The sequence below is a fragment of the Mastacembelus armatus genome, chromosome 6, assembly GCF_900324485.2.
Source record: "Mastacembelus armatus chromosome 6, fMasArm1.2, whole genome shotgun sequence".
Taxonomy (NCBI): domain Eukaryota; kingdom Metazoa; phylum Chordata; class Actinopteri; order Synbranchiformes; family Mastacembelidae; genus Mastacembelus; species Mastacembelus armatus.
The window spans coordinates 7,642,824-7,670,705 of NC_046638.1; the positions used below are offsets into that span (position 1 = coordinate 7,642,824).

The 27,882-nt window shown below is 38.4% G+C and overlaps 2 protein-coding genes across 9 annotated transcripts in view; both read right to left on the minus strand.

Moving 5' to 3' along the window:
• Positions 1 to 206: 206 nt before the first annotated feature.
• On the minus strand, positions 207 to 12,765 carry LOC113133549 (solute carrier organic anion transporter family member 1C1-like). Of its 6 annotated transcripts, none has more exons than XM_026312433.2 (16): positions 12,701 to 12,761; positions 12,552 to 12,598; positions 10,694 to 10,864; positions 8,533 to 8,674; positions 7,526 to 7,658; positions 7,204 to 7,295; positions 6,895 to 7,041; positions 6,507 to 6,605; positions 5,759 to 6,007; positions 5,345 to 5,509; positions 4,524 to 4,719; positions 4,168 to 4,333; positions 3,760 to 3,944; positions 3,463 to 3,527; positions 3,109 to 3,253; positions 207 to 826 (listed from the first exon to the last, which is right to left on the minus strand). In XM_026312433.2, the coding sequence occupies exons 3-16, from the start codon at positions 10,787 to 10,789 to the stop codon at positions 601 to 603; spliced, it is 2,106 nt and encodes a 701-aa protein (XP_026168218.1). In that variant the 5' UTR covers positions 10,790 to 10,864; positions 12,552 to 12,598; positions 12,701 to 12,761; the 3' UTR covers positions 207 to 600. The 6 variants fall into 6 exon arrangements, with proteins under 6 accessions (XP_026168218.1, XP_026168217.1, XP_026168215.1 ...); XM_026312432.2 differs by having other exon boundaries at positions 10,694 to 10,867; positions 12,701 to 12,758; XM_026312430.2 differs by having other exon boundaries at positions 12,552 to 12,765.
• Positions 12,766 to 13,757: 992 nt separating this feature from the next.
• Positions 13,758 to 27,882, minus strand: part of pde3a (phosphodiesterase 3A, cGMP-inhibited) — a 79,868-nt gene continuing 65,743 nt past the window's right edge. For 2 of the 3 annotated variants that reach the window (XM_033325250.1, XM_026310966.1), the window contains exons 5-14: positions 25,904 to 25,977; positions 24,718 to 24,869; positions 24,412 to 24,549; positions 23,973 to 24,084; positions 23,625 to 23,738; positions 22,848 to 23,047; positions 22,385 to 22,588; positions 21,249 to 21,410; positions 18,016 to 18,274; positions 13,758 to 17,494 (exon numbers count right to left, since the gene is read on the minus strand). In XM_033325250.1, coding sequence (XP_033181141.1) covers positions 17,181 to 17,494; positions 18,016 to 18,274; positions 21,249 to 21,410; positions 22,385 to 22,588; positions 22,848 to 23,047; positions 23,625 to 23,738; positions 23,973 to 24,084; positions 24,412 to 24,549; positions 24,718 to 24,869; positions 25,904 to 25,977 — 1,729 coding nt within the window. In that variant the 3' untranslated portion in view covers positions 13,758 to 17,180. The remainder of the gene's footprint in view (positions 17,495 to 18,015; positions 18,275 to 21,248; positions 21,411 to 22,384; positions 22,589 to 22,847; positions 23,048 to 23,624; positions 23,739 to 23,972; positions 24,085 to 24,411; positions 24,550 to 24,717; positions 24,870 to 25,903; positions 25,978 to 27,882) is intronic. The other variant, XM_026310967.1, reaches the window with a different exon arrangement.

The window sequence follows — 27,882 nt, forward strand, 5'->3', positions numbered from 1 at the left end:
GCTACAAAGTGTAATGACAGTGATCTCACTGATGGAATTTATTCTGTTACATCTGTCCAGGTGATGATAGTTTACAACCGATACATCAGTTGCATAATCTTTCAGTGGGCAACTGCCTCTGTAGTTTTGTTGGCCTCATTCATTCACGGGCTGAAATACTTACTTTGACATGGTGTAGCCACATTCATTGTTCATCCATCACCTGCGCCACAGAAACAGTCTACAGACCTGTTTAATGTGCCTATTCCTTCCGCCATGAAAGCAAAGACATTAACACAAGACTGAAAAAATAAAGCTGAACCTATGTGATTAATCTGAAAATCAAATTTATCAGGTTTAATCATAAAAACAAAGAACAACATAGAAAATACAACACATACTTTCTTCTTCTGTCCAATAAAACCCCACAAACACATAATTTATGTATTACAAAACAGCATATTTTGTTTAGAAAATGACTTATCAGATATCATACGTCTACATAAATCCTGTACAAATATATACTCTGAGTGCTATGAAAATAGTCCACAGTGTGCGTTCTTCGATACATCTGAGGTATTGAGGAACTGAGTCAGATGAGAAGACAGGTTGTGCTGAGGCTCACAAGTGAGTTTCTCTGTCAGGGCTGCAGTCTGAGGCCAGTGTAAACTGTTCACATTGTATGGAACTGTTCTCCTCTTTCTTAAGTGATTCCAGCTCTGCACTCCCATTGGTCAGAGCATTTTTCTCCTCCCTCTTAACATGTCTTTTGAGGAGAGCAAAGCATAAAATGCAAAAGAAGAAGGAGACTGTCCTCAAGCCAAGTGTCAGACCCAGGTACACTATCCTGCAATAAAGGAAGTAACATTGTTAGGGTACAAAGTGTGCCACAGTTTTTAGGACACATCAGAAAAGTTAAAGTCTAAATATTTCATAAGGTAAGTTTGTGAATTCTGCTAATTAAAATGACATAGCATTTAAACAATGTTTTTTTCTCTTTCTTTTGCTAAACCTGAGTTATACTACATTTTTGTGCCACTAGTGTCTAAGCATAGCAAAGCTGTCTTTCTATTTTTCAATCACTAAATTTTTTTAATGAACACTACAGCGTCAGTGATGGAAAGATGGAAGGAATACTTTGAAGAGTTGATGAATGAGGAAAATGTTAGAGAGCACAGAGTAGAAGAGGTGACTGTTGTGGAGCAGGAAATAGCAAAGATCAGTAAGGATGAAGTGGGGAAGGCGTTGAAGAGTATGAAGAGTGGAAAGGCAGTTGGTCCTGACGACATACCTGTGGAGGTATGGAAGTGTTTAGGAGAGGTGGCAGTAGAGTGTTTGACTGGGCTACTTAAGATCTTGGAGAGTGAGAGGATGCCTGAGGAATGGAGGAGAAGTGTACTGGTGCCCATCTTTAAGAACAAGGGAGACGTGCAGAGTTGTGGAAACTACAGAGGAATAAAGCTGATGAGTCACATAATGTAGTTATGGGAAAGAGTAGTGGAGACTAGGCTGAGGTCAGAAGTGAGCATTTGTGAGCAGCAGTATGGTTTCATGCCAAGAAAGAGAACCACAGATGCAATATTTGCTTTGAGAATGCTGATGGAGAAGTACAGAGAAGGCCAGACAGAGCTGCATTGTGTCCTTGTAGATTTGGAAAAAGCGTATGACAGCGTGTTGTGGCCGAGAAAGGAGCTGTGGTTTTGTATGAGGAAGTCTGGAGTGGCAGAGAAGTATGTTCGAGTGGTGCAGGACATGTATGAGAGCTGTAAGACAGAGGAGTTCAAGGTGTAGGTGGGACTGCACCAAGGATCGGCTTTGAGCCCCTTCTTGTTTGCTGTGGTAATGGACAGGCTGACAGATGAGGTTAGACAGGAATCTTCATAGACCATAATGTTTGCAGATGACATTGTCATCTGTAGTGAGAGCAGGGAGCAGGTGGAGGAAAATCTAGAGAGGTGGAGGTTTGCTCTGGAAAGGAGAGTAATGAAGCTTAGCTGCAGTAAAACAGAGTACATGGGTGTAAATGAGAGGGACTCAAATAGAACGGTGAGGTTACAGAGAGTAGAGGTGAAGAAGGTGGAGGATTTTAAGTATCTAGGGTCAACAGTCCAGAGCAACGGAGAGTGCGGAAAAGAAGTGAAGAGACGTGTGCAAGCAGGTTGGAACGGGTGGAGGAAAGTGTCAGGTGTGATGTGTGACAAAAGAGTGTCAGCAAGAATGAAAGGAAAGGTGGACAAGACAGTGGTGAGAACAGCAATGTTGTCTGGTTTAGAGACAGTGGCACTGAGAAAAAGACAGGAGGCAGAGCTGGAGGTAGCAGAGCTGAAGATGTTGAGGTTCTCTCTGGGAGTGACGAGGATGGATAGGATCAGGAATGAGGACATCAGAGGGACAGCTCATGTTAGATGTTTTGGAGAAAAAGCCAAGGAAGCCAGATTGAGATGATTTGGACATGTTCAGAGGAGGGACAGTGAATACATTGGTAAAAGGATGCTGAGGTTAGAGCTGCCAGGAAGGAGGCCTAGAGGAAGACCAAAGAGGAGGTTCTTGGATGTAGTGAAGGAGGACATGAGGATAGTTGGTGTGGGTGAGGAGGATACAGAGGATAGAGTTAAATTGAGGCAGATGATTCGCTGTGGCGACCCCTGAAGGGAGCAGCCGAAAGAAAAATAAGAAGCACACTACCGCGTCAAAGTGCTACTAGTATCCATCCATTGTTTATATTGCTCAGTCCAAGTCAAGGTCACAGTGGGGCCTTGAGCCGACCCCAGCTAACATTGGGTGAGAGGTGGGGTACACCCTGGACAGATCACCAGGCTGTTACTGGGCTGGCATAAAGAGACAAACACTCACATTCACATTCTTTGGGCAATTTAGAGTCACCAATTAACCTAACCCCAAACTGCATCTCTTTGAACTGTGGGAAGAAGCCAGACTATCTGGAGAAAACCCACACAAATGCATCAAGAACATACCAGCTCAACACAAAAATGCCCCAGGCTCAAACCTGGAACCTTGTTGCTGTAAGACAATAATGCTAACTACTGCACCACCATGCTATCCTTCTGCTAGTATGGTTATAGATATACTGTCTTTGAACTCGAGAGTTCTGTACAGAGTTTCATTTACCTGTAAGCTGTAGTGTTATATATCCTGCATGCTCCTCTTCCACCACACATCTTGTATCCCCATTTGAGGCAGGTTGTATCGATTATGGCTCCGAAGTATATAGGGGCCGGTATTCCAGCTGTCGTGCAATTTAAATGACTTGTTACTTAAAATAAAAATCAAATACATGGTTAAATTTTTCTAAATATTTATTGGGGATCTTCAAGTAGTAATTTGTTTCCATTTTTCTAAATAATATTCCAGTAATCCTACTCACTACAAAATACAGCATTCTGAATATCAGTTCTTAGGAGATTTCCAGATGCCTGACCTCAAACTAAGCAGACAGTGGAGAATACCAAAGATGGTTCTCACCAAGTGTGCGAGTGGCTAACGTGTGGATTCCGAGTGCAAGGGATTTCAGCTCAGGTTTAATGCACCTACGGAAACAAGACTTGAGTTGTTAATGGAGACTCACAACAACTAAAGAATAAAAAAGGCTTACAATTTTTAAAATATAATAAATGAGCATTATATTGAAAAGACGTTTTAAAAAAGTAGAAAGATACTTTAATATACACATGTAATTTTTGGCAGTCATTTGTGAAAGTATCTTTCTGATAAAAGCAGGAAAATGTTCAACTGCTTCAACAAAAGGCTGAACGAATGAACCTGATGAGCAGCACAAAGCCAGGTGTTCCTCCGAGAGAGATGATGAAGGAACTGAGGACAGAGAGAGCCAGGAAATATGGAAAAATGTTGTCACAGCTGTCCCTGGTTGGACACTGGCCCAAAGTAGCCGTCAGGTTTCCTGTATGGGTGTCAGCCAGTGCCACACACCTGCAATTGTCAAACACCTAACAAAGGAAAAAATCAATTAGGTGCAGCACAGCAGGAAAACAAGTGTCCTTAAGGTACACACAAATGAAATGTCATGTGGCTTTCTGAAGGCAGCAGCAAACACTTTTTATGATATGAATAAAGAACAGAAATCTATCTTTAATACTATGCCGTGCTCATTAGGCAACAGTTAGAATAAGAAATTTAGATGTGTCATGTAGGTAATGGTGTATGTCTGACCGTGTTTCTGCCAGATCCAGAGGAGGAAGTGCATCCAGCCAAGCAAGGGGATACATAGGTGATCCCATTCTCTCCGCACACTGGATCCCACTCTTTTTTTGAGCACAAGCAACCCGAATTACAGTCGGACAAGAGAGAACGTTCCTGATAAGACAAGCCTTCCACTCTGCATGTGACGATGTGAGGAAAATGCATATATTAATGACAGACTATATAAAAAAAACTGATAAAATAAGAAGTGTATGGAATACTGTATGGAAAAAAAAAAAGCAAAGGTAACTACACACAAAAGGATCCCTAGGTGTGTTAGTTCTAAGGACATGGAAATCTATGCAGACTTCATATACTTCATATACCCAGTGTATGAAACAGTGATGCCTGCCACCTTGGAGTTCTCACATCCCATGGCTAAGAAAAAGAGTGACAGAAAGTAGCCCAGCAGGGATGTCCCAAAGGCAAATTTAGCTGCTCCCATTACACCCAGCTTGTACTTCTTCATGACAACCCCTCCAGAGAACATCCCAAGGGCCACAGCTGGGATGTTAATCATGCCTAGCCAAACCACAGAGTACAACACATTCTTTAAGGGATAGAAGATCAAAAAACAACTTGAGCAAGCAACATCAGGCAGTAGCATTGCTACCCAAAACAGATCAAAGTCAGAACACTCATTCATATCAAAGTAGTCTCATTCATATTACATGTAAAGTGAACTGAAGTCATGTTGTGAAAGATGAAAATGACTTTTGATGGTTGAAAGGATATATAATGCATTTCTCATTAGCTCTCATCAACACCCTCTTCACTCATCCCCATATGTAAATGAAAAGAGATACGTTATTACATTGTCTCTGATTCCATCAGACTGACCTAATAATTGATCTCATTAATCAGGGTGCATTTTTAATCAGTGCCTATCTGCAGTAAATCTGCCTGTCATCTAGAAGCTGCAGAGTTTATTTAGGAGGACTGTGGCAGTTGGAACATAAAAAATTCATCAAAGCCTGGTTCATAAAAAACTTGCAATGACCAACCAGTTCACATTACTCTGCATCCTTAAACACTTTCCCTTCAACCTAGGTTTTTGAATAAGCTTGAAACTGGTCTACAATGATAGAATCACCAGACAAAAATGACAAAAATATGTAAACATGAATTATCGAAACAGTCTGCTTACCCATGAGAAAATTGGCCTTTGATGCTGACTGGCCATAGTGTTGCTCAATGTATTTAGGTTTGTACGTGACCATCCCAATGAGAGAATTGAACTGAATGATTGTCACACATAAGTAGAGGATATAAACAGGATTTCCAAGCAGATTCTTCAATGTTGGCACAAAATCTGCATAGGAAAGTTCAAATGAATTCAACACATATGAGAAGAGTTAGATAACTGGCCTCTAAAACACAATGGTGCACAGTCTGAACAATGTTTTCATAGCAAGAGTTTTTGATGTTTAAAACTAGACCCATAAATGTCTTTATAATGGGCAAACCAAAATATAATGCTACAGCCTGTAGTAAAGTTGTTCTTGAACCTGAAGATATTTTAAAGTCATAATATTTATGTTTGTAATTAATATTTTTGTACCCTTGGCCATCTGATGTAAATTAGCTGGCTCCTCGGGTCTGAACTTATGCTCCATGGTTGGGGAATCTTTGATAAACCGGGTCTGCTCTGGGATGCAGCTGGTATCATGTTTATCCACAGGCATTGGCAGTGATTTGGGTAGAAACCAGAAAGGAACAGCAGACATGAGACTAATGGCACCGGTAATGAGGTATCCGAGCCACCATGCCCCAACCCAGCGTGCATCTGCAGGGGTAATAGTCACTGTCTCTGCAAAGACATAAGAGCCTTCTCAACACAGAATGTAAACACGTTGTTTATTTTCTTCTCATTCACTATAGATTCATATTCTTTTTTAGTCATATTCATTTCTAAAGACAATGAAAATGTATTATTGAAGCACAATTCATATAAAAAGTCAGCTTTAAAATGCTTTACACATACTCTTAAACCTTGATGCTGGGGTAAATGTTCAAAGGAAACATTTCATAATATAAGGAGATTACTCATGACTTGTACTCGTTTACAACGGCTTCAACGCATTTGTTTCCCAGGTAAATGTTACTGTATCACAGGATTTATCCAGTCCCAATTAATTTCCTCTTGACAGGTGTGTTGTCGGGTTCAACAACTAATTTCCAAATCCAACTCTCCACAGTGCATTTTGTTACCGTGAACAAATCACAGTAAAACCTTACCAAAGTCAATACAGTAACTGTGTGTTAATGAATCATAGTTTACTAGTTAACAGCTGTCTTATTGTACTCACCCATGTCCACATAACCAATGTCAACGTAGATTTTGGCACAGAGTGACCCCAGCAGGTACCCAAAGACAGGGCCAATAATCGATATGGTTTGAACACAACCTGTAATGCACAAAGAAATGCACATTTATTTAAAAAACAAGCAATATCTACTGATACCTACTGCGTTTAGGCACAATTCTGCAACAATTTTTTAATTTAAAATCTGTATTTGCAATTAACACAATGACATACAGTGATTGACAGAGGTTTGGTTAAGTAACAGAAAATAAAAAACTTCCTGGCTGCCTGGAGACAAAACCTCTGATAAAATCTAAGTAATTAAAAGTATTTTAATCTTGTCACCTACAGTGCAAAGTTATCAACCTAAATAGTGACTAAGGTGTATTACCAATATATAGGGCAGTATTCTCAGACTGGGTATAATCATCAATGTAAGAAATTCCCAAAGGCTGTACTGGAGTCTCTCCAATCCCACGCAGGACATTTCCCAGAAACACATAGATCCACATTGAAATACTGGACTCCCGCTCACAGCCTAAAGTTCAAAATGAAAGAGAAATGAACCAGGGATTCTCTTACAAAATTTAGTCTTTGAGTTGTGCGAAAAATGTCATGATGAATCCAGACAAATCGCCTGAATAAGCGCAACAGAGATTATACTACTTATCTCTAGAGGGCAGTAAAGAGGTTCTGTCACCTGCCCTGTTGGACTCAGGTGAGCTTGCTGGACATGGAGAGAGGCTATTGGTTGAATTCATTGAAGCTCTAACTGATGTTTCAATCTTATAGCTGCGTACAAAATACCAATGTGACTGTTAAACAAGGGAAGGAAGAAAGCATCGGGTACTGTTAGATACTCACAATGTGAAGCATAAATACATGCTGATACATACAGTATAAATACATACTGCTGAAATACTGTCATTACATTATGTTTACAGTGATTGAAGATTAAAAAACACAGGGATGGAATTCCTGACCTGCAACGCATGCATAAAGACAACATAGTTAATGCCTACCGGCCAATGATGAAATGCGGCATGGCAATCAAGAAAGTCCCAAAAGACATCAAAATACATCCGATTGCTATGATCTTGGGTCTATGGAGTTTGGCACCAAAATAGCTCACAAAGGCAATCACCAACAAATTCCCTAAAGGGTTTAGATGATCAGAAGCAGAGATGGAGATGAATCAAAAGCATTAAATATGAGACATATGGGGGAAAAATATAATAATTGTTCTACCCTAAAAACCTGTAAGCACTGACTTTGACTTATCTTTGCCTATGGAGAATCAGCATGGAGTGGTTTGACTGTGAGGTACAGGTTACTGTATTGTACTGATTGGGCTGACAAACAGCACAATTCGTATCAGCAAGAACTATTGTACTTATACAGAGAAAACTAGTTTTTACATAGCCACACTGCACATATACATTGATTGAACCATGGACATATTGGCAAACAGTCCACAGCCGTTGATTGACATGTAATTGTCAATCATAACACCAGTTTGTTTATTCATCTTTCAATACAAAAACTTTGCGGAATGATTTATATTATAATAGCTGGACTAAGGGTAGCTCTCTAATTAGTTTGTGTGTTTACATGTCACACACAATACCTCTGCCACTGCAAACTAGATGTTAACAAAACATAAGGAAGATGTGTCTCAGCCATACATCTAAGCATGTCTCAATCAGTGTGAATATTCAAATTTATCTGACACATAATCAAACAATATTACATATTATTTATCCAGTTTCCAGTCTTGTTGCAACTATACACATCATTACAAAATCCCTCAGTTCCATGTTTATACTATGACTTCAAACATGTTTTCTTTCAGTTCAAGTGTCAATTAGTTCTATCACCAGTGACTATTCAAAGCTCAAAGGTAGATGTATATAAGTTATGGTATCAATCCAGTTAAAATGCTAAGGAAGTATTAGCTTACTCACATTACATTATCTAAATGCTTCAAAATGCAGCCAAAGTAAACACAGACAAAAAGTGAGAAACTCACCTATTTCAAAGCTCCCATCTATAATGCCGATCAGATAACTAGGGATGTCAAATCGTCTTTCTAGTTGTGTGATTGTGCTCTTCATGTAGCTGCCAGATAAAGCCTTGGCAAAATAGGCAAAGGACAAGGCTGCAAGGAACACCTGCAGAAATACAGAGAAACAAAAACACTATCAACCAAAGAAGCACTTCTCTCAATTTCAAAAAAACAAAACAAAATCGATTAAGATATTATTCCTGTCTTATTATTTTTATTCTTAATATTATTTTAATGACATCCTGGTAGCAGTAGCAGTTCAAGCATCTGAAATTTGAGTCAACTGATTGGGGAAAAAAAGTCAGAAAATACATATCTGAAGACTTGACTACAAAGTAAAAACACACTTTTAGCAAATAAAATTTAAGATATATATATTTGCTCATTGACAAATTGATTATGATCAAAACTGCTGAACATTTTTCTGTCTCACTAGGCCTTTGGGCATACCAAATGTAATATTGGCTCTCTGATAATAATAGCCTAAAGAAACCCAAATCCACAATCAAAAGCAGGCCCTGAACAACATGAGTAATGAAGCTGACAGCCTGATCCAGGCTTAGAGACTGCTGGAGTGGCTCTAAAATCAGCCTGCTTATGGAAACGACGGTGACGCCAAATCTTACAACAGTTCTACTGTGGCATTTGCACACAGTGTGGATTTTACACCTCAGTGCTGCACTCAAATCTAAGTCATGTGAGTTATAACCCCTTTTGTCACTGACCTTTCTAAGTTCGTCCAATCAGAATACAGTAAAGCAAGAAGCTTAGAAACAAAGAAGTCTGAGTTTCCACAGATGCTGTAAAATAGTCTAGTCTAACATATAAATAAGTGTGAAGGGAAATTTCTTTTAATATAACCGCAGACTCCTCTTATGTCAAGTGTATAATAACCATTCACACCTCAGAATATAACTGGACATGAGCCTTTTTCAGGACTGCTGCTCATAGGACTAATTCGACTGCATTCATAATATTAATGTGAAGTTCTAGAAATATTATGCAGCATCATGGTATAAGCATTTTGTCAAAGGCCATAATTTAAAGGAAACTTATGGTCCAATGAGGTATGCTGTCATCAAATCGTTTTTCAAATCTCTTCTTAAAATAGTGTTTAATACTATTTACCCTGTTTAATTGTGGCTATGGCATAAGCTCTACTAATGCTTCTTTGCTTTTATCCATTCATTATCTATGCTTGCTATTATTCCTGTTATTTTGCTCAATATCACATTGTTTTTCTGTTTTTAATCTGGTTTACACCAAGTTTGTACTAAATAAGACATAAATAATAATTTCACCAATAGTGCTTCTTACAGAGGCCAAATTCACACAAATCATGTAATTAGTTTTCTTTCTGACGGTATTAACTGAATAGTGTAGAGTGCCTAAAACTTTTCACTGTTCAAAAACAACTGGGAGTTTCATTGTAGGATTATCACACATAAAACAAAAACACACAGACAAAGCATGACTGGAATTCCTTATTACTGTTGTTTGTAGTTGCTTAGTTTGCCAGTAAGCAGCTTTTAAATTTTTAATCCAATTAAGAGGAACAAACTTTTAATTCTGACCTCTTTTACTGAAACACAAACTTGGATGCCCAACTGAAAGTGTGCAAAAAGCTGCTGAACTCAACAAGATGCATAGTCATCAATTAGTCCTAGTACAAACATGTAGTATGCTGCAGTCACCAACACATGCACTGTGTGTGTGTGTGTCTCTCTCTCTCTCTCTCTCTTATGTACGTGACTCCTGTCATTGCGGGAATATTTGTGTCTCCTCTACACCAGTCAGATCACTTTGTAAATGACAGATGTGGGCCATCGTTATATTCAGGCTGAAACACTATATACAGTACATGTTATTAGGAATGTTCACTAATGTATATTGTTGTCTCCATTGGCCTGTGTAGCTGTGCTTGTGTATATTTTCTTCAAAACCAGATTTCTGCAGTCAAATATTTATTTGTAATTTAATTCCTTTGTTAAAATGTTGTCTTTATGCAAAACATGAACATGTTCATGACCACTTTTCATCATAACATTACAAAGGGCAAGAGTATGTCAAATTTTGCTAAATAAATTGATTCCTGAAGATTGCTGTTAATTTTTTCATACAATACCTTTAGATTTGGATGGCAGGAGTTTTTCACTGCAGAGGAAGAAGGGTTGTTGTCCAAAGTCCAGCTGCCTGCGCCTGTGTTATCCATTGTCTTCATGGCAGCCACCTGCTGTATATTGCCTGAGATATATTTTCAGTTTAGATGACTTACTATGGCTGTCCTCTCTCAAACCTGCTGGAAAAAATGTAGATTTATAGATCAGCAGAGACGACAAGTCACTATACTTTAGACATACGTTTTACTAATAGCTTTTACCATGTAAACCACTGGTGCATTGATAACATACCTATTTAACTTCACTGACAATTTCAGTAACTGTAAAAGTTTGTTTATCGTTTTCCCAGCTGTGATTATAAGCTTTGTTTACTGAGACATGACAATAGACAATGACAATAGATTTCCTTGAATTAGTTCTTTTTGCTAGATCACATTGAATAAATGACTCACATCACAAATGCAAATCAAGCACTGCAAACACAAATGACAGAAACACTTTTCTGTCATGTTTCATGTCTCTGCCCTGTTTATTTTGTTATTCTGAGGTCTCTGCCTCTCACCATTCTGCACCCAACCACCAAATGCCCCACTCTCTTCCTTCACTCTCTGTTCCTTTACTTCCTAGCACATGACCAAAACATTAGATCTTCTGTGCAACATGACTGCAGATGACAATTCCAGGATATGAAGAATTTTCAGCCTTACTAGAAGTTAAGTATTGTAACATAGAATTTATTATTCTTAACTGTATTTTACACTAAACATATTAACAGCTATGTCTTAAGATTCAGTTGGAAAATACAAATAAGCTGATAGGTAGTAAACACAGTAAATGGACTAGCTCATGCTGGAGGGGGTATTGATTACAACTGATCTTGTAGAATCCAAGTCACAAAGACCTAGAAATATGAAGCACAGAGCAAAGAAGATAAAAATATGAAAACAAGGCAATGTCAAGAAATTAATAATCAAATCTTAGGTAGAGTTTTTGTCTGTGTCAGTTTGTAAAATGTGAACATATACCCATTTCCTGGCTACAGTACAGACAAGTGTAAACCAAATTTTAGCTGCTCAAAAACTGTGGGTGTGGCCCAAGAAAGGGTGTTAATTTCTTGTCTTCAGGGTATGTGAAGTACATCACAAATGTAAGTTCTGCCTTTGACTTAGATATCTCTTACTCAATGACAGCTTCACCTCAGTGATTTTACATACTGTGTCCAATCTAAACAAAATGCATTTCTTCCATATTGCATATTACTGATGTTCAACTGTAGCTTAGTCTAAAACTGTTTCTTGATTACGCAATGAGGAGGGTCATATATATATATATTTAATAGATAGCCTGGCAGCCTTCCTGACAACAATCAAATGCATTTGGATTGTTGACCATTGACTTTAAAATCCAGCAGGAGAACAAAAACATTCAAACCAACCTATACTGATTCATCTTTAACAAACTATGGTCTGTAATTCGCAGGTATGAAATTGTGCTGTGTTCAAAGAAAATTCAAACAGCTGCAGTAGGTTAATCTAATCTTCCCAGGAATAAATATATTCACAGTTGAGGGATCTCTGAGGACACCACACGCACTCTGGGTACATAACTAATGTGTACTGAGACGAGCTTTGTCTGGGTTCTGCAGGTGTTTCAGGGGACAGGTCTGTGCACTGGACAGGTAAGTGTTTGAGACCTTCACTGACAATGGGATATTTGAAACTACGACTGTCTGTCTGAAATCGTATCGCTGCGACTCCGTTAAATTTTAGCCATCAAAACAAGCAAAATGCCGAAAAAACAACATCTGTCTGATTTTTCATTGACATGAGAATCACTACTGAGAGTAAACAACATGATACTTACCCAACTCGGTGCTTCAAATCGTGCGCTTCGCGGCGTCTCGAATTCTTCTTAAAAAAATAAAATATACAAGAAGAATTATCTTGTTTTTATCCCCCAAAAGGGCTTTAACTGCGTGAAATAACCCTCCCTTCGTCAAGCCTCTTACTCACGGTGTACCATGCATGTTCCACGGCAGCGGAGAACGGTGTGTTTCACAGCACCAGATATAGGATGTACACCGAGCACCGCGCTCACAGTGACGCACACGTGATACGCTAAGGAGAGCTGCAAAAAATACAAATCACCACATTGAGCAGTGTGTCCGCAAAACTATCGCACTTGTAGCGTGTTATGGTATTAATTTGGACTGTGGACCTGCTTTCTGAATCTTATCAGCATGTAAACGTCTCTCAACTAAAAATAAAATAAAATAAAATAAAACATACCAAAATAAAAATAAAATAAAATAACACAAAACAAAACAAAATAAAATAAAGGCTAGGCATTACTCAGACTACAGGACACATACAGTATAAGTGAGATGTGCGCCATTCCATATTTGCCTCTTCATTACCAGCTTTGTTGCAATCTAATGGCGCAAAGAGAAGACTTTCAACTATATTCACTCACTATGAAATTGAATTGTTAAGCTTATTTAACTCTCTTGCAATAGAAGCAAGTGAATAATGCAGGTAACAATGAAGCAGATTTTCATGGAACATTTCTTGGTCATCTGTGGCTATTAGCCTGTGTTCCTTGATTACAGCAGGTCCATGCTCTACACATGACAAATGTATGTCTGTGGATGGTAAAATAAGATAAATCGGACTGACACTAAATCTTAACAGCCCCCAGGTATATCTAAAGATTAAGTATGGTTTAACAATACATAGGGACACACTGCTTGATGATTAAAAGAATTAGTTAGATGAAATAAATGGGAGTTTTCCAAAAGTACTCTGAAATGTATAATGTTCACATAGTCAGCAGCAGAGAAGTTGGACTGTAAAGCTGCACATCCATCCTGTTGAAATGGATAAAACTCTGCCCAGGTTGCAGACTTAAACTTGGGCACAAAAACAGTGTTGAAGAAGCACGGCACCTAGAACTTAAAAGTAAATGTTGTCAAGCTGTACTGTTACCCAGTAGTTTTTTTTTATATATGTATAATGCAGATTCTAAATATGCTGTAAATCAAAAAGTGAAAACACAACCCAGACACAGGGGTACCACAGAAATTATACTCTTGTAATTCATTGTATTCACATTACAACATCCACATGGTTCAGTTTGTGACAACTTCTAATGATCTTCAAATATATTCACTGTATGATACATAATACCAATATAGGCACTTCCAGTAAGTCTGGCAATACTGAAGCTACAGTATAGTGTCTAAATTACAAAATGGTAAAAATAAATAATGTATATCTAAAAGAGTTTTGTAGTTTTAAAATTTCTTTACTGTACAGCATATATGTATATTGTACAAAATGGAGCATCAACCTACAAGGAAATTAATTATTTTACTTTCACAAATCCTGTATATTTGGACATATTCTTCCTTGTTTAAGTATTAGTACATGTGGTAAGTGCAAGGTACTAGTGAGAAGAAAGCAAATAATTATGTAATCATGTGTCAACTATATAAAAATACTCATCTCATCTTTGTTTACATATTGTAAAGCTTGTTTGGTTCCCATGGTTACAACTATGCTACACGTATGAATAAGTATGACAATCAAATAATAAGAATACACAAAACTCAATATATCAACTGATATAGAGTAAGTATTGACTTGAGACAGATGTGACTTGACACCCTCATTAATCTGATTAAATTAACACAGTGGACAAGAATCCCATCACCTTTAAAGATGAGAGACTTGCGGTGAATGCTCTACTGCTGTTGCTACTGTTGATGATCTCTGATCTGCAGGCTAAGCAGTACATAGATCAAAGAGGAAGCTCAAGGAGAAATAGGCTAAAGGACTTTATGTGAATAATTATTTCACTGGCTTATCTGAGAAGAATAAACAGAATAAAAAACAAACAACGATGTACCGCATAACTTCACCCTTCATTTCTTCATTATTCTTACTTGTAAGTAGATGTAGCATCCCTGTGTTCTCAACAGTACAAACTAGTCAAATGCAGGGAGTTAGAGAGGCCAATGGACGAATTCAAACAGACACAAACACAGGCTTTCTCTCACTCTCTTTCACAAACACACACACACACACACACATTATATCCTTCATATTTACATTCAAAATGTTGGAGCTGAAATGGTAAGTTTAAATAGAAATGATATTATCCCAATGAATGATAGTAATTTTTTTTCTAATTCACTTCAGTAAGGATGGATGTTTCAAATCCAATAACTTTCCTAAATAGTATTTGTGACACCTCATTGGGTTTTTCAGAAGCTGAGTAAAATGGATCCATTGTGTCTGTAATAACAATTAAAGCTCATTAGGAATGAACTGCAAGCAACATTGGAGAAAACAGCAGGCAGGTTTTATATACAGTAAAATACAAAGGGGGAGGTAACACATGATCATTAGAGGCCAACAAAAGAGTAAGTCTATTTAATGCCTTTCTAATCAATGGGTCAAACAATTATCTTAGCTGTGCGGCCTAAGCTGCAGCAGGCTGAGTTTATCCTCCCCCTCAAACAGAGACTGTAGCAGAATTAGGGCAGCAGTGAACAGGCCATTATACAGTATGTGTAGTGTGTTATTCACCACAGTCAGGAACACTGTGGGGTAATAATGTAATTCTATGCTGGATCTGCAAAGATACAAGGACATGATGTTCTGTACCTGTATTGTGTGTAATGTCAATCACAGGGAAGCTCAGTCATAGCCTGTCTTCAGGTTGACGCATTTTGTTCTGCTTTTTGAACATCAGTTTAAAGAAATAAGATTATCAAAGGGAGTGTGAGATACCAGTGCATAAGAGATCTAGATGTGAATGTAGGTCACAAGAACTTGACAAGATTAGCAGTGGATAATTCATTACATATTGCCTCATTGCACTTTTGTGATAGTAAGATAACTTGTCAGCACAATCGTCTCTACTGGCATTAAACAGCTAAAGTAATTAGCTTCTGTTTTGGCTCCTATTGTCTTTCAGAACCACTGTTGAGAGAATATTCTGAGCTGAGGAAAGGTCATCTGACATACGACTGGCTGATAATGAAAGTTTGCTCTTTTAACAACCTTGACCAGATTGCAAACAACTTTTTTCTTATGTAAAACAAACCTACATTTGCCAAAATAATTTCCCTGTGTATCACTGTAAACAGACCGCACTTTCACCGATTGGTGCTCTTCAGAGTCAAAGTCTGCTCTTAACTCTGTGAGAATGAACGTCTCCCTGAGGTACCAGGAGAAGGATTCAGACACATTAAATTGTGTTTACTTCAAAGATGTTACAACAGGGAATGATCACTTCAGTCTTGTTCTAATCCTATGAAAATTACTGACTCAATACATAGTCAATGAATTAAAAATTGATTGAGAAGATCGAAAAACACTATTGTTTAGTCCACCTATATACCTCATACATTTTACCTATCTTGGGGATTTTTGTTTACATGTTGTGAGGTTTATATAATGCTGCATGGTTATCTCTTGTCTTTTCCCTTTGAGTCACCAACACAGTGTTAGCATATGTTCTGTATACTACCTTCCCTTTTTGGTCTTGATCTGCAACACAGATTATTTTCCAACAACCTACTTTTGCTTTGTCAATCAAGACCTCTATACAAAAACTTTTAGGACACTGAAGCCTTCAGTGACTGCTATATTTACATTGGTACTGGAAGCCAAGACAGTACAAATAACATTAATTGAATTAATCTATGCTCTCTGCAAAAGAATTCTGTATATCAGTGCTTTCATTTAAACACAAACACACACACGCACACACGTACGCACATACATACAGAGTGTGATAAGCCTCAAGTCACGTTTCCCCTAACATGACTACATAAAATAGTATAAAGTACTTCATTTGGCAACAAATAGAGAACATAAAATATATAAATGTTTGATTTTTGTATGCAAAAGCCCATGGGTGTGTGATTCATTTTGGCAGAACTTGAAAGGAAGAAAGATTTGCCAATGTTCCTCCTCTGATTTAACTCCCTTTATAATCCATATATAGAAAAAAACATATTATGGTCCATGTGAGGCCTCAAAAAACTTACTAAAATTGAAACACAAGTACAAGTAACTGTGATATCTATATATAATTGCATTCTGAAAATAATTATGTATAAATTGGCAGCAAATTTCTGCAGTCCTGTGTTACCACATTGGGTTGAGGTCTGTGCAACCAGTCTTCCTCTTCTCTTGACAGTAGCAAAAGAGTCCGTATCCCAAAGTACATGAATAATCCCGTATTGCAATGTGGAAAACTCCTTTAAATGTTTGGTGAAACCATATATTCAGGTAAAATGTGTAAAGCACAAATTTTCCCACCCTGTTTTATTCGATATAGGCACACATTTCCCAAACATCTACAGTGTTGTGTCTAAGTGATGTGCTGGCAAAAACAGGAGTCACTTGACAAGATAAGATAAAAAAAAAATGCTTTTTCATGTCCTTGCCCTGACTGATGCCATATTTCTAATGGGTTGTTTCACTCTTGGTCTCCTTCCTCTAGTTCCTCTGGAGGTTTCAAGTCTTCCTGCAGGGACACAGGCCACTCTGGTTCCTCTACTCCCTCTTCTGGATCCTCTCCTTCTATTAGCTCCTCTCGGCTTCCTGGCTCCTCCTCCTCCTCGTGAATAGCCAGAATAGGTTCAGCTACATTGTTTAAATGTGCAGACTCTGCTCCTTGGCCCTGTTTCTGGGCCTCCGCTGCAATCACCTTCTTCCACATCTCATGGTTCTCCAGCAGGTGCTGGGTGATCTGGCAGAAGACTTTCCTCCTCTTCTTGGGAGCTGCTTTCTCTGAAGGAAAAAAAAAAAAAAAAAAAAAAAAAAAAAGCTTACCGGTAATTAAATTTCCGGTCTTTAGTTTCACACTAGAAACTGGAAAGACTACCACATAAATTATACACTGCAGACAAAACTTTGTGATTAGTCAAAGTTTTAAAAGTAGTACTGGTTACTAGAATCGCTTTATACTTATTAAATAACTTTTCTGCAGTCACATTGCTCTCATAAGTTGTGTTGTATAAAAAAAAAATCAAGGCAACTGTTGTAAATTATTTCAAACAGCTAATTTATTTAATTTTTAATACTGCTTTAAAGTAAGCAGAAGTGTGGATATGGTGAATAACTGATAAATATACTTTATACAATATATTTCATAATTATTTATATTAGCATAAACGTTATTTTGTTTAATTGATCAGTGGCAAAATTCTGATTGTTATCATGACCATGAATGTTCTGCAGTACTATAATTCATATTGCATAATCAAACTCATCTTCAGTTTTCTATCTTTGCTTTAGACCATGGTACTTACGTGATGTTTCAGAGCTGGTGGACGTGTCTTCCTCTGCGGGATCCTCATCATCCTCCTCCTCATTCTCCATTATCTCTTGTTCTTCTTCCTCTGTGCTGGGCTCCACCCATCGTCCAGGCATGAGGCCGGCTGAGTCGTAGGAGTTGCACAACGGCCCTACGATGTGTGTTATGAAGGATTCCTGAAGTTTAGCCAACTGTGGCGCCGCTCTGTCCATGAAGGGGCTGATGGGTAGGCCCAGGCTGGACTCCTGATCCCCCTGTGTAAATCATAACCCAGATTAGTGCGAACTCATCACCCACTAACTGAACGCCATGGCAGGGCATGGACAGAGTAAAGAGGCAGGATTGATGTGAAGTCTATGAAATATTCAGTTTCACATTTGTTGTAAAAACTGCATGTCTGTTGTCTACTGCATCAGAAAGATGAAAACAAAAGAAACTATTACTCAAAGTATTTAATGCAACAGGTAGAACAAGAGAGGGAAGCTTACAGCTGGGTATAGACCAGTAATGCTTCATACTGGCTCTTAAGTCGAATCAGCTAATTCATTTGTATATTACATCTACCATACAAGTGAATGCAATTACACATGGATCACTCTAGGTACTGAAGGCCAAGATTAGAACCTGTTATAGACTTAACTGGTGACCTGCAAAGCATAGATACCACTCCAATTAAGGTTTATTATTTGAAACTACATAATTATAGTCCTTTTCAAGAACTGTCACTCTTTTCTGGAAAATTATTTAAAAGATCTCAGGACTCATAGGAATATTATACTGTTAAAGTGATTCGAGTGTAGCTCTGAAAGTAATTTACACAAAGGCCTAAAGAATATAGACTGATAGTGTGACAGGCAGAGAGGCAGCTGAATGTTTGCTGTTTGTGACATTTGTATGGATGTGAATGAACAAAGGTATAACAAGGCTTTCTAGTTGCCTTGGTAACGGAGCCCAAGTGCCATCCCATATACTATGCCTCTCTTCCCGTAGTGAGGTGTCATTGTACAGCCCAAATAGAGTCATCAGAACACAGGATCTCAGATGTAATTGTGATTCGATGGAATTTCTTGACAGGTGAGCAGACAATGGGTGAAAATTCAAGGGGAGCTCTGAGATCCAGCTGTCACCATGACTACATCCCAGAAAGATGGGCACAGAGTATTAAGTTTCCCCAATGAATGCCTCATGTCTTCGTTGAAAAAAAAAAAAAAAACAAACAAAAAAAACCACTAGTAGTAGACAGGTGCATTCTAACTGAGCTATCCAAAAACTGTTGTTATTTGAGAGCAGGACTTACAGTATTTAGTAAGTGTCTGGTCCTGTAAGCTCAGAGATTTATCCAATATTACAGTACAAATTCAAAATACCCAGATCTGAGTTCACACATCATAGTGAATTTCAGATAGCCTCTCAGCATGATGAGCAAATCTCATCCTCAAGACTCCATCAACATGGTTTTGTTGTGCTTCTTAACAAAAGGTGTGTGTGTGTGATGTTGTGAATGCTGTGTGTACATGCCTGAACATATTCTGTACTGAGTTGTACTGCTTTGCTGCTTTTTTTTCCAAGGTTGTTGGACTCTCAAGGACGTCAGTGTAACCAGAGGCTGCTCCGCCTAAATGACAGCTACCTGGGCACGCTGTTTAAGTTACAACATCTAGCAGCATGTTATTACTGAGGAGCATTTCTCCTGTCGGGCTCTGGTATTCTACCTTCCTCCATAGACCTCCAAGTAGACGTTTCATTAGCAGGGTCCACAAAGGCCTCAGCATGAGGTGCTGACCCAGAGGCAATTAGCAGAGATTAACAACCATTCAGTGCTAAGGGAACATACTGTTGTAAAGGTTATTGAGGGTGGCATTAGACTGATGGCATTACTAGATTATATTTGTTACAACAGCATTGTATATTCAAAGCAAGGCCACATTATGTTGACATTGGATACACTCACATAACTCACCTACTGTGCATGTGAATCATTAGTCCATTGTAACAGCAACAATGAAAGCATCTCTCACCTTTACCACCTCTACTTTTCCCACGGCTTATATACAAATGTGATGTACATTCATAACGTAAAAATAGAACACAACTGAATAGATGCATAAATCTTGTAATTTATTATGATCTTCACACAATAACAGGTCTCAGAGGGAGCACTGGCATTACTATCTCAATATGCATGAGAGATGGAGTGGAAAATTAATAAAGGGGAGCAAAATCAATCAAACCTGAAGTCCAAAGCCTATGCAGAAGTCTATGCTGTTTCAGTTTCTGCACTTGCATATAGGTTTCAAAACAAACTAGAGGCATGATGCCGGAGGTAATTCTGCCCTGTCTGTCTATATTCCTGTTTGAATCTTTGATCTGAAAAATGAGGATCGCTTGCATATACAAGGACATTGTAGCTGGTTCTCAGTCTAAAATCTGGTTAGGGTTAAGTTTCAGGGGATGATTGGTTTTAAAATTTTTTTTTTAGATTAGATAAGAATAGATAACCACCATTAATCTGTAGCCTAATCATAAACCTTTACAACTTCCCTAGCCTGTCAGTGGCTCCTGCCATTCATTTCTACAGGATGGAAACCTTTTAAAATCAGAACAAATAAACAGTTTCATTTTTAAAATATTCTAGCAAATTTCTTAAAAAGGTCTGCAATGCAATTTTTGTTACAATTGTAAATGTTACAGGAGTAAATAGTGGATTTTTTGGGGACTATTTTCTGCTTTGGATTTTGAGGTGTGATGGTGTATACATGATTATCCGAAAATACTGCGTATGTCAGAACTTCAGATTGTGCTTCAGGTAATATTTCTGAAACTCTTTCTTGTTTACTGACCCCCTATAGAATAAAATATATTATAGATTGTTAGCAGAACAACAAAGCCAGAGACTCAGAGGCTTTGGGTTTTGAATTATTCAGGTTGAATGATATTGTTTGTTTATACTATATGTGTGTTAAAATCTTCTTGTCAATCGATCAATGATGAGAAGACTGGGCTGGAAGTGTCTGGAGGAAATAAAAGCTTTGAGGTTTTGAATAAGAAGGTATACATAGGATATATTTAAATCCTCAACTAAACCCTCGCAAACATATTGCAAAAATGTTGTATTGGATTGTACCTTGAAGGTATTTGTGTTGTGTTTCACCCTGCATATACAGTAAACATGGCATGACATGGTTTAGTTCAATGAATACAAATGTTTTAGATCCCATCTATACACACCTGTTCGTAGAACTCATTGACAATGCCATCTGTCCACTGTAGGTGCAGCTCCTTGCATTTTAGAGGCCCATTGATGTCAGCTAGTTTAATGCACATCTGGCAAACCAGCAACCTGTCATTTTCATTGGACCAGTCGATACCTGTAGATGGGTCATCACCCACCTAGGAGATCAACAAATAAACATGTTAATGATAGGCAGCATGTAATTTGGAGATTTCATGTAACTGTGACATGACTGATCCGCTGATCAGGATTGTGTAATTTTTGATTGTCAGTTCATATCTAGAGACATGGCAGCATTCTTGCACTTTGAAGCTTAAATCACTGTTGGGAAGAATATATTACCCCTACTTTTGGGTAATGAGCTTCAGATCTGGAGTGGACCACTGACTCCTAGAATTGTATTATTCTAACCTAATAACCGAGGAAGCTGAAGAGATCAAGTGCAAAACTTGATGGGTACTTCATAGAAAGCTAATTTGCTTCTAGGAACAGCAGAGCAGGGTGCGCTACACTGCGTATACTTTTGCTGCCAAGCAAGCAAACTAATTGCCAGCTGACAGGCCCGACCATGAAGCACCCGCACTGTACTAAAACTCACAACGGAAAAACACAAGACCCTCAAATCCAAAGCCAACATTCTGTCTCCACCTAAATGAGTTCTTGTAAAGCTGCAGGGAGCTTTGTGACTTGAGCTGAATATATTTTAAGGGCTGCAATGTTCTGCACAAACAAACCTCTTCCTTGAAATCCACTGGACAGTTCCCTTTCAATGAGGCTTATTTTCACTGTGAAAAGAGCTGAGGTATGAATGTATGAGGAAAGCACACTTGACTCCTCAAACTGAATAATACTACTGTCATTTAAATTCTCCAAGACAATTACTTGACCAATTTAGTCGCCAAAGATGGAAAAATAACTAATACTTAAGTTATAATAAACATTTAACTTTACTATATATTTAATGATAGATATTTATAAACAAGTGCTGGCATTGACTTAAAACCCAAACACTCCCAAACCACAAAAAGAAGTTTTAAAGTTAATCATTTTGTTCAAATTAATTTAATTACCATAAACAATATACTGTATCTTTTCAATATCTAATGCAAAACAATTATAATTTTACAGCTACCTTGGCATTGAATTCAGCTAGGAAGTCAAAGTGCTTCTTCAGATCGGTGGCCAGTATGGCCTCAATGACCAGGAAACGGAAACGTTTGAACTCCACATGGTCCAGGTTGACCAGGAAATTGTACTCTGGCTGTGCCATGAAGAGGTTCCAGGCGGAGGCAGCATGGTGGTTTTCCAGAACGGATCGGTCATTGTAGAGCACTGCCTGCAAAACACATCCAAACACTTTACATTTACATAAACAACAATATTAGCTATCCCCAACAAATACAACAATATCATAGGCTGACAGCTGGCTTCAGCTATGCCAGTGCAGTTTGGTGGCAAAATAGACTAAGTGACATAAAAACTTTATGATTCTAAAGAAACATGTGACTGTAAAAATAAATCAAACAAATCAAGTTGTACTTACTTTGATCCAAATAAGATAATGTCCTTTACTATAGACTGAATAGCATGAGTACCTGAGGGGCGCTGGTGGCCACAAGGAAAGCATTGGTCCGCCCAGGGTGGTCATAGTCATGCATTGCTGCTGCCACATAAAGGGCCATGAGCTCCAGAGCAGGTATGAGGCCTGACAGGCAGCCATAACCATCTTCTGACACAGTGTAGGTCTTTGAAACCAGGAAGCCCATGTGACTGTGTGTTATTCCACTGTCTGAGTCTACCCACAGGGGAACAGACAAAATGTGGAGGTTGAGGATGGAAGAAACACACATACTGTACTTTCATCTGCACATGCCTGAACACACACATACACAAACACACACACATAGAAAAACACATTCAAATCCACTTATATGTGGATCAAAGGGATGGCCCTAGTAAGGCATATAAATGAGGTTATGGAAATATGGGTGAGAGGGAACTCTAATCTGCCTAAAATTTCATGCTGTTCTAGACTTCAAATAGTGTTTGGTACGTAAATGCAATTGCCAAAAGCCTGAGTAAGATAAGACAAATTGTGAGAAGGATAAGAGCACACACTCCCGCAGGTTTGATGCTATGACATTAATGAGATGGCTCACAGTGAGTCTGCAGGCAGATGTAAAAATCTAAATAGAAAGGTCTGGCCTACTTATAGAAATTCTTTCCAATCATAAATGGCTTAACAAAAGTTAGAAAAACCACAAGGTACTGGGTTGTACTTATTTGTCACAACTTGAAATTGATGGATTCAAATAGAAACCTCATTAGGGCACATTATGCAAATGTACAAATGCACGAACTAAAGAACATACCTGAGTCACTGGCAGAGCCATGGTCAGCAATGAGGCTGGGCAGACCAGGCACAGCCTGTGTGGTGAGGTACCAGACTGCATGAAGCACATCTGTAGCATGGACCCTGTTGTGATCTGGGTCAGGAAAGAAGACAAGTCTGTTCAGTGTGTGTAATCTTCTCCACCAGGGTGCACTATTGGGCTGCTTATGTTTCTTGCACCAACATACAGTAACATGTGACTAATACTGTAAAAACTGTATGGCATTTCCCTCTAGTGGCTGGTTTCATTGTTGCAGCTTCAAACAACAGTATAGGTAAAATGAACCAAAATGAAAAACATGAGAAGGAGTGAGATGTTCAAGCGTACATGGTATGTCTCTGTATCCATTCTCAAGGGCGTGGAAGTAGTTCATGAATTCTTTTACGGGGATCTTAAAGGTCTCAAACAGGCCAGTGTCTTCAAAGAGCCTATAAGAGACCTGAAATACAAAAGTTTAACAGTCAGAATCTGTTAACATCATCAGGTCTGGGTAATTAATATGGCACAAGTAAAAATATTTCAATAATTTCATGAAATTGGACATTTTAATCACCAATTACTAGGACTGTAATATTAACTATATGCTTGTCTATTCATTTGTCAATGCAAAGAAACAATGTTACTAGGTGTTTTAGCAGTTTTTATTAATTTGAAGCATTTTATGGCTGAAGTTTTGTTCAGTGGTCATTAAGCAAACATTGTATAGTTTTACTGACAAGCTGGCTGACCCCTGAGTTAAAACACTGATGCTGTCAGACGTGCTCACCTGACTGAGGATCCGTCCACATTTCCCATTAGTCTTCTCCATCAAGCTGAAGATGGGGAAGTTCCAATTGTTTAACTGACTCATCAGAGGCTCTAAGTCCTCCATTACTAACGGCTCTGGAGCCAGAATGGGTTTATCCTGTTCAGGTGACACACGATGAAAAGTGTTTAAACTGTAGGACAATGTAAATATTGTATGTTCCAATGTGTCTGTGTGGTTGTATGTTTGATGTGGTCTATTGACAGAGCTTTAAAGCATCAGAGGTTACGAATGTGACCAAAGGCAGACTGCATGGACGTACTGTACCTCGGGAGGTATTAGTGGGTGAAGGATGACGTTCTGGGCAGGGTTTTTTCCTTCCTCTGTGTCCTCCTCTGTATGTGCTACATCACTGCTGTCACTGTGGTTGGCTTCGTGTGTGCTGTCGTAGTCTGATGACACAACAACTTGGTCCTCTGCTAGTAAAAGGAAGAACAGAGATGTCACACTGATGCATAAGGGAAAATCCAATGTTAATCTTCTTGAACTGATGCATATCATCAGGCTTTTTGGAGTGGTGAATTTACATCCCTGGTATATCCAATTCCCCTAATCCCTGTGTCTTATAGTTGAGTATTTTCCACAATTCTAATGAAAGAGGCAGACATGGTGAGTGCTCTTGTTCATTACCACTACTGCATCACGGTGATTGCTGCCATGCCCCCTACTCAAAGCATATCTTATCCTCAGAAACTGGTGTGTGCGCCTTTTCAGTGCTGCATTTTCTTCTGTCGAGTTCCAAAACGAGATCAAATTCTAATGTCTACCTACTGAAAACTGTTACGTGGTGGTGGTGTGATGGTGATGAAGGCGAGGAGGCCTAGGACCCAAATGCTGGACAAGTTTCTTTATTTGCCTGGACTCACCGGGCGCAGGCAACGTAATCTCCGCCACTCGGCGTAAAATAAAACCCTCTCTTCCAAGCACAAACAAACATCGACTACATCAACTACAACACAACTACATCAACTACAGCTACAATGCTCCGACAAGAACAAAGAAACTCCAGAGGCATAAATACCTTCAGACAAAAAACTAATTAACACAGGTGAAGCTAATCTTAACTGATGAACATAAAGCTAACCAAGATCACAGAGGAGAAAACAGGAAACTAACCAAGATAAAAGTCCAAAACCGGAACTGAAGAATCCACATCAGGACAGATAACGATTATTATATTTTAGCTATCGTCATTTGCTATCTCAACATTTGGTCTGGCTCCTGTAACACCAAGACAAAATGGATTACTTGGGTCATTTGTTTATTTGGAGTTTTATGCAGCTACTGTGTATAGTGCAGGGCATACATTTTTTCCTTTTTTTCTTTTTTATCAGCATGTTGTAATAGGTGCTGTCTCAGAGGGACAGAGAAACACTGTGATACAGTATGTATGCCCACATACTGCTTGGAGACAAAAGTAAAGTAATGTGAAGAAAGAAGATTGAGAACATACCTGACCGTGGTATCCTGTCTCCCTTGTCTATAGAGCCCTCCCCATGGCTCAGTCTGATGTATGGTCTACCACAGCTGCAGATAAAAAAAGGAATTTTACAAGTTAGAGAAATCCAAAAGAGGATATGTTTTATTTAACTTGAACTACTGCATATAGAAATGTTATAATTGTTTGTTTTCAAAAAGAAATGTTTAACCTCCATGTTAAAGATTACAGACTGAAAGACACAAATATCAGAAAGCCCCCTGCTTCCTGGGACAAATGGATCATCTCTTTTGGAACTTGCATCCAAACGTGTATTAGATATCTACTGCACTAACCAAATGCAAAAAAAATGGTTTTGTATTTTTCTGTAGGATAAGATCAAATTTGAATTATTGTGTTTATCGTAATGTTGACAATTCTACATGGTTTCTTTGGCAGAGAAGCAAGTGAAAAACCAGTCCAGAAAACTCTGAGGGACAAATGCAGAATAGTATGTGTGTGCTTGCTTGCAGAAAACTAAAATGTGCAAGCTTTTCCTGTCTGTGCCAAAGATTTGGGAATATTGCCAGTCACTACATCTGTCTTTGATGTCTAACCAGTCAACAGAAACTGTCAAGAAAAAAAAAACTTAATGGGATTCCTACTGTGCTGTTCCTACATGAAACAGACGTTGTACAGATGCTTTAAGAAAAATACTCATTATTGAACTTAATGGATGCACACATTAACACAATGCAGTGGGGGATAAACAACAACACAAAACAGTTACTGGCACTGGCGCTGTTATAAATGATTCATTAGAAACTGAGCCCACCCTCTTTGTGATTTATGACCATCTCCAGCTAGAGGAACAACTTACAGCTAGCCACAACCTCAGAGACAGATCCATTATACTATATATATATATATATATATATATATATATATATATATATATATATATATATATATATAGTACATTATATTATATACACATATTAAACACAATAATCACATGTATTCATTAGTTTTTAGTCAACTGGTTTATAAACAGTAACATAACAAATATTGTCTTTTTATGGAAAGTGGCTTGAGCCAGACCATTTGTGTGACACCACTGGGAGCCTCCTGAGCCGATATCAACAGCTTTTCCATGTTTCGTTACTGTGACCACTGTCTGGTTGTAGATGGTTCCAATTAAAATACCTCCCCCTAAATGTTGTAAAACCTGCCTTCTTAGAGCAGGAAATGCCTGTCGCTAGAGCATGGTGTCACAGGAAGCACAAAGGCCTGTAGTGTGTCTATCTCATTCTGATAAATTGCTTCTTGAACACTTCTGAGTGGTACCCACCCTGCCTAATGGTCCCGGGGCCTTAACAAAGGGAGTTCTGTTATGTTTTCATGGCCAGGTCATACCACTGTGCGTAATGCCTAGCAGGTGTGGAATATAAAATAGTTTGCCGGGTGAACAGTTAGTACATTATTGTCAGGGGGGTCTGGGCAGGCAGCAGCACTTGCCTTAAAAGGTTTACTTTTAATGAAAGTTGAAAAATTGGCAGACACTCTTCCTATTCTGCTAATGCAGCAGAATAACCTCAGCTACTGACGTTGAGGTTTCAGCACAGAATGTAAATAAGAGTGTTGGCCATTTCCACTGAAGGAATCTGTCAGATATCAAGTGACTCTGCTTTTATCACAACAATTTTATTAGTTAAAACTGTAGTTACAGTAATTTAACTGTCCCAGTGAGACACGATATGAGGACAAAATAAACATTAGTGGATGTTTTTGTTTAAACACTCTCTCCCAGAAATCACATTTACAAACTGATATTCTGCCTGATACCTCTGGGCTGCCTACAAATATGTTTGCTGAGTGAAGGAAACATCCCGCATTCTGCACTGTGGTTAGGTTTAGGCAACAAAAACAGACTGGTTAAGATTAGGATAAGATCATGCTTTTGGTTGAATGCCATAATGTAAACACATCATGTTTTGTGCTTCAAGTCAGTGTGG